Here is an 11,155-nt window from a genome sequence, read left to right as displayed (position 1 = left end):
AGGAGTCAATTGAATACAAATTGGAGTCAAAAAGGAAAGGGATATGATTAGAATATTACCATAAATCGACTTCCAATCATATAAGATATCTTCAAGATTTTTGGTCAAATTGAGACCTATTTTTCAGATGGAGAACGTTTGAATTGGAAAAATTGTATTTCTAAAAGAATTGTATATCTTTTAATTAATTTTTCAATGCACTTTAAATCACTTGAATCGGACACCGAAAGATAAAGTTGTGATCAAAATACTGAAAGCTATGCAGAGACAAAATTATGTGCGCGCAAAGGCAACTTTCCTTATTTGATTCAAATTCTTTTGGAAGACAATTTGGATGTGAATTTTGACCTAATTTCATCATATAAATACGAGATATGGGTAGCAATGAAAGGGTCTCTCTATTGCCTCTTCATATACAATAGTTTCATCAAATCCATCAAGAACAAGGAGTCAATTGCTATATTTTGACGGAGAAAATCAAGCCATAGCAAGGAATTGAAGTTCAATTACATCAAGTTTGGAAGAATTCAACTTTGAACGTGAAGATCAACATCTTTTGTATTCTTTCATGATTCAAGTGATATTTCTCTATTATTCTTCTTGTAATTTATATATTAATATGCTAGACTAGTTTTTCATTATATTGGATGAATGATGAACCATATCGTTTGTTTATTTTAATTCAAGACAATTAATTTTGTATTTCATGTTTTTTTATTGGTTTTGCATTCTCATTGAACTATTTAATTGCTTGATCACCAATTAGATAGTAAGTTGTTTGTTGTAGTATAGGAATACTCACAATAAGTCTAGAACGCGGTAAAATCAACACATGGACAATAGGTGATAGGAATAATATCTATGGCATGTGCAATCATGTGTGATAAATCCTATGAATCAATGCATGTTTTTCACACAAACAACAATCTCCTCGTAAATCGCCAATAAATAGTTCATCACAAATGAAAAAAAAAATTGATTGGAATTTTAAACAAAAAACCTTGATATTGATATAGCACCCCTCATTAAAAGATTGGATTGAAATAATATATAAGATCGAATATTTCGAGAATTGAAAGAAAATCTCAAATCGAGAAACATCTCTATGAAAGATTGACTTCAAAAATCCACAAAAAGATGAAAGCTTTTGAAATCGAGAGAAAAATCAAATCATTGCTTTAAAAAATATTATCATTGTTTGAGGTCGACTGTGGAAAACAAATAAAAACATTCAACATCATCTTTGATTGCATATGATCTACTAACACCTCATGTGTCTGTTATAGCATCGAAGGATTCATTTAGTGTAGGTGGTAGGGTTTTGTGAGGCAAAAGTGTAGGAATTAGTTCAAATAATTAACCAAAAATTAGAAAATGAAAAGGTGTGTAAAAGTGAAAAATGAAAAGGTGTGATTATATGTCAACTTCGACCAAATATTCGGACTTAATCCGATGGTCAAATTATAAAAGTAAATAGACCAACTTATTCTACTTGTGATATATTTGGAATCTCGAAACTAATTTCGGATGAATGAGAAATTGCGGATCAAAGTTAGAAGAAATGAAGTGTTGCAACTTTTCGAAAGGATGCAGGTTTTGGCCAAGTGTTGCAACTTTTTGAAAGAATGCATGTTTTGGTCCACACTACTTCATTTGTACCCTTTCTACATCTATAAATAGAGTCCTATGAACATGATTTTGGGCACAACAATTGCATTGAGCATTCATTCTCCTCTTGCAATTCTCTCCTTTCTAAATTCCATAGCATTTTCATATATTTCCTTGGTAGAGAGGGAATTCCGTTCGAGTTCGTTGGTCGAAGTCATTTTGAGTGCTCCTATGGCTTGACGTGGTCATTGTATTTTGGGAGATGATTATCGAAAAATCGTTAGCACCGATGTGGGGCAAATTCATCTTAAGAATCAAGTGTCAAACACTTGCCTCGACTAAAAATTCATCACTTGCATCTTTCTTCCTACAGTTTTCTGATTTTTTTTGATTATATTTTGATTTCGGAAAAGAATAATGCTATTTACAGTCGTTTACTGCGACAGTCGCCCTACGTAGCATACACATGGCAGGTGGTTATTTGATACATTAATGAGTAAAAAATTACCACATTAATGCATCAAATAATCACCTGACATGTGTATACCACATAGGGCGACTACCGCAGTGAGCGACTATGAATAGCATTACTCTTCGAGAAATGATTAACATTGGTTACATATTTATGTTGCAAGGTTCGATCAAAAGAATAATTTGCTTTCGTTTAAGAATCGAAAGGGATGAATCAATATCTATGCATTCAAATTCGGTAACTTTTATGTTTTGCTTCTCAAATCCTATTTCGATTTCACGCAAATAACTCGTATACTTTTGTAAATATAATATGCACGTAATCGATGTAAATTTCTCCAACAAAAAGAAATGGGTGAAAAGAAGACATGTTTGATCTTCGAATGTGTTTGAAGGACCAGCAAGTCACAGACTACATGTTGGTGCCAATACTAAAAATTTTCAATAATTATTATCTTCACGAATCTTTTTGTACACTAAGTTTTAGGTTTATTATTGTACATTGAAATTTTATTTGTTTTTTCAAAAAATTGTGCACAAACTATTCATTCTTGTACAACTCTAACTTCGCATATGGATTATAATTAATCCAAGCCCAGATAAAGTACAAGAATTTTTACAACTTTAAAATTCTTTTGACAAATTAATTTTTTGGTACTCTTAATATTTCCTTACAAATTCAAGTCTTCGTTATAATTCGGAAAATTTCAATTTAAAAAAGATAGATAAGTCACAAGTGGCTTGTGAGCAAAAGCTCAACTCACCAAATTAAACGACAAGTTGGTCAGACAAGCTTTACAAAATTTGAAATCAAGCTAGCTTAAGCTTGGCTCATCTCATATGTTAGCACAGCCAGCTCGCATGGTGGGTCAAAGTGAACTGACAATAGGCGAAGAAAAGTTTGACCCAACTTATTTAACGTCCCTATCTCAAAATCCTTTGCAACCACACAATTTTTCAACAACACAATTTTTCATAAAATAATATTACTCGTAAATCAAAAAATTTTTATTCTTTTTCAACCTCGTATTTTTCAAAAAAATACCATTCTAAACATTAAAATTTGAAAAAAATGGAGGCCAAATGGGGGGCTAAGTGTGCGCTTCATTGTTTACAAAAATATTTTGTGCCACATGGCAACATACCATTAGCCATGTGTATATTGTGCCACATGGCTAAATGTGTTTTCAAAAAATTGTGAACCGGAAATTTTTTTTTAACTGGCTAATGGCATGTTGCCATGTGGCATAACATAAACAATGATATCAAATATGATGCACATGTAACATGATTGTTACAAACGACGACCAAGATTTGGATAATAAAAATATCAATCGTGCTACATGTACATAATCTTTTAAATTGTGTTGGGCGCGTAAATTTGTCTCCTGGCTCAGAAAACTCGTGGCTCGATCTAAAAATGCCATAGCCGGCTTGGCTAGTGGCTCGGAAAACCCGAATTGAGACTAGGGCCGAGCACCATTTCTAAGGAGTCAGCTTGAGCCCGAGCCACATGGGCTATTTTTGGCCTGTAACGAAAATAGAATTTAAAAAGAAAAAAGAAAAAAAAAAGAACTGCCAACAAAACTTTAATTAAAAAAAAAAACTGAAAAATGCTCCCAGCAAATCGTTGCTGCCTGTTTAAGGCAACGATGTTATGCAGGCAGCTACGTAACAAGCAGCAAAATTAAATAGGCAGCTACAATGAATTTCAATTTTAGTTGAAACGATTATATTTTTTTGATTATAAATATGAGGGTTGTCACTTTTATTTAATTTATAATTTGCATAAATTACACAAATTTTAAATTCTTTAAAAAAACAAAAGTTAGATTTGTATTGAAGTAAAAATAAATAAATAAATAAGAAGAAGAAGAATAAGTCAACTAAGCTCGAGCTAAGCTTTAATTTTTTGACCAAAAAAAAAAGCTCGCTCAACTCAGGCAAAAAAAAAGCTTGAACCATTTTTACTCAAGTCAAACCCAAGCTTCGAGTTTCAGCTTGCAAACTGACTTAACTCGAGACTTGTTGACATCTCTACATCATGCCACGTGATAACACATTATTGAATGGTTTAAAAGCAAAAAAACTTTTTCCTCCCACTATTTTGAAAACAAAGGAAATGTCAACATGAATGTGAGGGAAATAGCGTACAAATAGCATTATTGTATAAATATATAGATAGAGTGGATTTAAAGCAGAACTTTAGGTGGCACTTGTCGCTAGAACCCAACCACCATTAACAGAATCAACAACCCCTTTAACCTGACCAATATCTAAATTTAACTACTAATATCTTCAAATGCAAGCTACTTTAAAGTTTTAACGGTGAACAGTTTCGACATTGAAGAGAATCTGATTACAAAAATATTGACAAACCTCAATAATAACGATCACTATATCAGCAGATTACAAATATAGACTACAAAAAACTGAAACAAGAGAAGTACATGCCACCAAGCTACCTATACTGTCACAACTTCCACCCACTGATTTCGACAAAAGGTTAGCTCGACTTCAATATCCACGGCTTAATCACGGGGATCATAGTCTAAGTTACAAGCATACCGGTTTGTTTTCCAATGTTATCCATTTGGTTCTCTCAACTCAAGCGAGGAGCCATTGGCATGCTTGCTGCGATTGTACAAAAACGGGGTAAATTTTGGAAAATGGCAAGGACGAAAAGACCATGCAGAACAGATCTCTACTGCAACAATTGGACTATGTGTCATTGAGTGCTGCGTGTCAACCCACTTCTTGATGCACTCCTACACAAAATGACAGTTGAATGAGACCCAGTAGTATTATCAGAAACTAGTCCTAAAATGAAAAAAATCAGACATGGTAATTTTGAGATTTACAGATTTTGCATGATACAAAGTCAACGTGAAATCCTTTTTTCTTAACTAACATGGACTCACGGGACACACATTTCAATACGTAAAGAAATACTTTGGACAACATACAAGTAATAGCAATGTGTAAACCAGTCCAGTAGGTGCATGCAGCATCTTGTTCAGAGAACGACCACCACTAAGATTGATTAAATATGTTTGGATTCCTAAGACTTGCCTCCATTAATTACCCGTTCTTATAAAATTATAGATTAAATTTCAGTAAACCTTGCACTGCATATTCATTTCAAAATTTACTTGTTTACACCCTTCCACAATTAGCAAAACAATCAGATATTCCAACCACTTTCATAAAAGCTTTCTTCGGAGTTGTGTGATTTGGCACCAAATATGGCAGGTTTGCACTTACTCAAACTGTCAAACATAAGTTAAGTTTCATACTCACGTTCATCACATTAACAAATATATTACCACAGAAATGAAACAAGAACGAAAAATAAGAGTTTCAATTAATAAATTAATTTTCCTTACAAAGGTATGTCCACCATATATCCACTAAGAATGCGAGAGAACAAACAGCAGGTGAGCAAGATAGCAAAAAAGCAAGGGTATGGAGATATTTTAAAATGTAGAAAGTTGAACCTACAGACTCCAAGGACATAGCAATCAGTTATTACTGCATAGATTGAAGCAATGGAGGCACGTGTTTTATGAAATTATAATTTAAAAGTTAGTCTGTCATAAATAAATATATTGCTGCTCCTACCCCTCCCTATAGGATGGCAAAGCAAGAAAAAAGACAAAAAATGTCAGGAGCTCGTAACCTCCATGCATGCTTGACACTAAACAAACTGGTAATCATCTTTGAAGTATAAACTTTTATAAGAAACACAACTATTAAACTAATGAGAATTAGAATAAAAACCGAACCAATAAGGAATAGTTGGCAGAAAATTGTAGAGAGGAGGTATACCTTCCAGGGAGTAACTGAGAACTGTTAAGTGAACTCTTAGAATTTCCAAGCCGTTTGACCCTATTTTCATGATCTTTTTCTGTACGCATGGCAATCACCTCCTTCTCCATAGCAGCTACATCCCTTCTCATCCTTTTAGCCTCAATCTCCATGGCCTTCGTTAAAGTTTCTACCTTCTTTGATAGCATCTGATCAACACGAAAGACAAGGTTTTGAGAAGAAGCGAATAGAAGGTAATCAAAACATCACTAAGAAAGAAATCAACCTCAATTGCATCATCCTTGTCTTTAAGGCTTTGGTCCTTTTCAAGACCAGCTTTCCTCAAGGCAATCACCTCTTTCTGTAACAGGTCATATAACAACCCAGGTACAGTATCCTCTGTTTCTGTAACTTGTGCATCATTGGAGTTTTCCTCTTGGTTCGTTTTCCAAGTACTGTCTTCTGTCTTGCTCTCCTCAGTTCTATCACAAGACTGGCTTTGTTTGAAATTTGATCCTAGTCCATTTAAGAGGATTTTGCCCCTGTCTAAAGATCGCGAGCCACCGTCAAATGACTTTGAGGTCCCTTTTGCATGCTTCAACACAGTACTGCTCCCAGAAGATCTCAACTGAAAGGAAGGTGATCTCTTGGGTAAAAAACCATTAGAAGTCAACTTGGAAATGTTTTCAGCTCCACCCAGTGATTGGCGACGTGAAGGACCATTGCTAGTACTTCTTACATCTGGTGTGATGCGACCAGCCGTGTTTGGTGATCTCAAAGTCTCTTCAAGAACTCTTAATCGCAATTGATATTTATCCTGGAGGACAAAGTGAGAGCTTAATTATTACAATAAAATGAAACTAACTGATCAGGTAGATACACCCTATAATAAGCCAACTACTTTTAACTGGGCTTCAGATTTTGAAGTTCGCTCAGCTATAGCAAGCTTGTCCCGTAGTTGCTGCATCTCACTCTGTGATAAAAGCCTTTAATTAATACAAGAACTGGTGAAAATAACGAGTAATAAACCATCAGTAATCATAGTACAGAAGAAGCCAGATAGCAAGGGAAGAAACATACTTGCAAGCACCTTCTTTCTTCTAGCCATTGTTTCACGGGCATCACTTTGTCATTAGCATCTTTCCATTCGTTTGCCACCACAGTTGCCACCCTGTTTGCTGTTACTTTTGCACGAGCTAGCTCTCTATCAAGAGTCTTTCTTTGTTCCTGAAAAACATAAATTAAAAATGTCACGCTTGGTAGGTTGTATCAGACTCTCTGACCAATCTTTATATGCAAGTTAAGCATGAAGATCCCTGTGGCGTATTACATTCATCTCCTGAACCTTCCGCTGGTAGTCTCGTACAGCATTAGCAGCTGCACCACCAGCAAGCACAGCCTCTTCTAGCTCACGCACAGTTTGGGTAAGCTTTTCAACATCTGCAACCTTTTGACGATGCATTTTATCCAAAATCTTGTTCTCTTCCTGATACGCATATGTTAGATTAAATCTAAAGTCAGGAAAAGGGGGAAAATAGGAAGAATATAAATTACAACTTTTATTGGCCCTTAAAAATGAAAGAGTTGGCATGATTGCAATACCTGACAGATTTCAATCTGCTTCATCAATTCCTGGTTCTTGTTTTGGAGATCATCCACCATAGAAGCCTTTGCCAATGCTACTTGCACAGTTCTCTCTGCTTCAAGCAGAGCAGCTTCTTTCGATTTAGTGAGTCGTTCCAATGCTTTGTTATCGTCCTGCAGTTTTGCAATCTAAAAGGAGAAAAAAAGGCAACAGTAAGGAACTCTTCTCAAAATGAGGTTTCCAGTTTAGACATATAAGCAGACATCAAAGAAAGAAACAATTCAACAAAAACCTCATGTCGAGCAAGCTTGAGCTCAGCCTCCAAGGGTGCAAGTATGGCTTCAATTGGAGGCATATCATCATCCTTTTGAGCAGAATGAACTCTTCGAAGAGTGGCTTCTGCTGCAAACTGAGCTGCCATGGAGGCCTTTTTCTCATCATTGATTCTCTTAATTTCAAGATTCTGTTGACAATAAATCATTAGCACTGTCATCAAAATCTACTAAGAAAAAGGAAAGCTCCAGTAGGTACCTTGCTTTCAAGAAGAGATTCTGTTTGCTTCAGCTTCTTCTCCACCTTTTTCAATTCCTCCGTGAGCTACAGTAAAGAGAGGAGATCTCAGCTTTCACTATAACTCGGGAGGATCACTCCATGCATCTCACAAATTAGAGGGAAAATTTAAAAGAGAACAGGAGCATACAAAGAAAGTGAAGACCATGTTGATTGGTTACAAAGATAACCAAAATCAAACAATGTAAGCATCATAAAACACTACATTTAGTACCAGAGAAAAAGCTCACAGTTTCATCGTTTTTGTTTCATATTGGGGAGGGGGAAGGAGAATATTTTACAATGTGCCTTAAGTATGAAAAAGTAAACTTAGATTCATAATTTAGATTTTAGATATACCGAAACAAATGGTATGATTTTTTTTCTTTTTCCACAGACAGAATCATGGGAGAGTTTGCAACATGTCTTCTACTACTGCCCCTTTCAAAGATATCACTTCCCAAAAATGACAGTATTTATAACTGAAACGTGAGCCTTACAAGATGCTAGAGATGTATTCAATAAACGTCCAAACAAATTTAGCATGCAGAATGTACATAAAATACAGGATGACAGACAAGCAATATTTAAAGAACACGGTCAGTTTAAAACCGAGTGCCCCTTTAAATGGATCGGCTTAATATTTCCAATCCGTAACGAAATTTATCCTAAAGCTAAAATCGACTAACAGACTGAAATTTACTAAGAGAATCAACATTAATTTGAAGAGTTAGTAATTGGCAGGATACATGAAAAATTGAACAAATAGGCATAAGAAGAACAACACTGATAAAGAATAAGACTTGCTTTCTAAATCTTACATTTGCCATTAGACTTCTTTGAACAGGTGATAAATATATATAGAACGAAATTATTTTCTTGATAATTTGATACTACTTAGGTAATTAAGTGGAAATCAGCACTAAAGGAATAATATATTTTCAATTCTCTTATTATTAGAAACTATTTTCTTGCCAATGAGATGTAGCTCACGTGTTAAAAGGCTGAAGCCATAAATAAATGAGATTCTCCATGTCACATAGATCAAAGTCTATTAAAGTTACACTTCAATTAAACTTAAATTCAGTTGCGAAGATTCTCTGATAATATACGTCATCCATTCACAATATACGTCATCCATTGCAGCCTATTTCTTCACTCAGAAATACAATCAGGGTAACCATTTTTTGCATTTAAGTGCTAGTTTACTTTGTAAATCCTGAAAGGAAAAAACGTTATTGTCATTTCCTTTGTTTCTTTAGTTTCTCACTAACTCTGCGCATTCATTATGCTTCACCTCATGCACTAAAACTCTTATACTCCACATTGCCTACAAAACTAAAGATATCTTCAAAATTTCAATTTTCATATTACCATGCACTACTTATGCTCCTATTCCTTTTTGTGTCCTTCTCCACCACAATTATGTCAAAAATCAATATTTTTATTATATAATATAAGTATTCATCTATCTGTGCGCCAATAACCTTTCTATCAATGCTGAATTTCCCTCGTCCGTACACAACATTGTACAAACACAAACTAACCATTTACAGCATAAAAATCAATTAAACATCATAAAATGTAAATTTAAAATTTAAAAGAAAAATAGGAAACAATGGAACCTCTTCAACAGCTTTTTCACGGAGGCGCTCTGACAACCTCAATGCCCTGATCTTGGATTGCGCTTCTCCCAATTCCCTTTCCTTATCTGCAAACCACAAAATTCTAATCAAACTGCCATTTTTTCACACATTAAAACGGCCTTAGTTCATATCTCCATTTATTTTTCAGCAATTCCTATGAAACGACAGCGTTTCACATTAAAGCACGACAAAAACCTAGTGGATCCAGAAGGAGATACTGACCTCTTACTTCATTTTCGAGGCGATTGAGCTCCAACTTCACCGGATCCGAGCCGTGGAGCAGGTTTATGAAGTCATCGGAGTCCATACTAGGACGGAGCGACGCCCTCCGCCGCGATGAGGAACCTTTGCTCACCTCCTTGAACGACGCCGACGCTGCCAGTGGCGTCACCGTATGGGCCATGCTCGGCAGCGCATTGCTACTCATTTCGTCGGAACTCAGCTCCGGCGTCACTCTAACACTTCCATCGCCGTATACATCCGCCATTTCCGATCTATAATCGTTTCCACTCATGCATCAAGTATCTAAAACCTCCAAATCAATATCTAGTATGTACGAAATTATACCCCACTCCTACCAATGATTCATAAAAATATATATCTACATATATTAGAGTGAGAGAGAAACGAGGTCAAACATTCAGTACCTAAACCAAAATGAGCGATGGTTCAAATGATGAGCTTTTTGTGTTTAGTAATGTTTTGTACACTTTGACTGCACGAGATTTATAATGACATTAGAGAAAGTAAAATGTCTTGATTCAAGATTTGATAAATAAATTATGCATTTGCCGAGATTTGATAAACAAATTAAGCACCGTATACACGTCTCGCAAGTTTCTTACACAAGTATCTCTCGACTCAATTATCCAATAGTTAGGAATTCCTCGACTAATCTAATGAAATTGTGTCCATAAAATAATCCAGTTGTATCCAAAGAACAGAGGATATGAGAAAGTATAAGAGAGGCGCACAAATCAATCGTATCAATCATATTCTTGAATATGAATTGAAAAGAGGAGTATTTTAATGAGAAAATTTGAGCATCATGCACGCGTCAAAAAATATCCTCAACACAAGTATCTCTCAAATTATCAAACAAAATTGTGTAGTTGTTAAGTTTAGATGAGAAAATGAGTACCGTGTACACGTATGAAAAGGTCACAATACAAGTATCTCTCGACTCATCTAACAGAATTGTGTAGTTGTTAGTTTTTTATGAGAAAATTTGAGCATGATCTACATATATGAGAAGGTTCCGACTAGAGGATCATCAACTCAACCAATGAAATTATGAAAATGTTAATTAAATATTTAAAAAAATTATTACATTACAACACGAATCATACTGAAGTAAACAACATTTACATTTCAATAAAATAATATACAATACACTAAGGATCACAGTTTTATTCATACAAGTTGCAAGCTAATTTATGCCTCCACATATCAATCCAAGACTGATTTATTGTATCAACATTGCGACCAA

The 11,155-nt window shown here is 34.9% G+C and overlaps 1 protein-coding gene across 1 annotated transcript; it reads right to left on the bottom strand.

Annotated features, from left to right (window-relative positions):
• Positions 1–4,374: 4,374 nt before the first annotated feature.
• Positions 4,375–10,632, bottom strand: LOC111383185 (microtubule-associated protein 70-1-like). Its single transcript, XM_023007263.1, has 11 exons — positions 9,889–10,632; positions 9,646–9,731; positions 8,003–8,068; positions 7,764–7,934; positions 7,489–7,659; positions 7,217–7,372; positions 6,967–7,113; positions 6,788–6,859; positions 6,173–6,703; positions 5,908–6,095; positions 4,375–4,847 (listed from the first exon to the last, which is right to left on the bottom strand). Exons 1-11 carry the CDS (start codon positions 10,178–10,180, stop codon positions 4,808–4,810), a joined length of 1,920 nt encoding a protein of 639 aa, XP_022863031.1. The 5' UTR covers positions 10,181–10,632; the 3' UTR covers positions 4,375–4,807.
• Between the last annotated feature and the right edge of the window lie 523 nt (positions 10,633–11,155).

The sequence above is a fragment of the Olea europaea genome, unplaced genomic scaffold (assembly GCF_002742605.1).
Source record: "Olea europaea var. sylvestris unplaced genomic scaffold, O_europaea_v1 scaffold2622, whole genome shotgun sequence".
In the NCBI taxonomy this organism is placed as follows: Eukaryota; Viridiplantae; Streptophyta; class Magnoliopsida; order Lamiales; family Oleaceae; genus Olea; species Olea europaea.
Note: the sequence above shows the minus strand (reverse complement) of the source record. Positions and strands in the feature narration are given on the sequence as shown.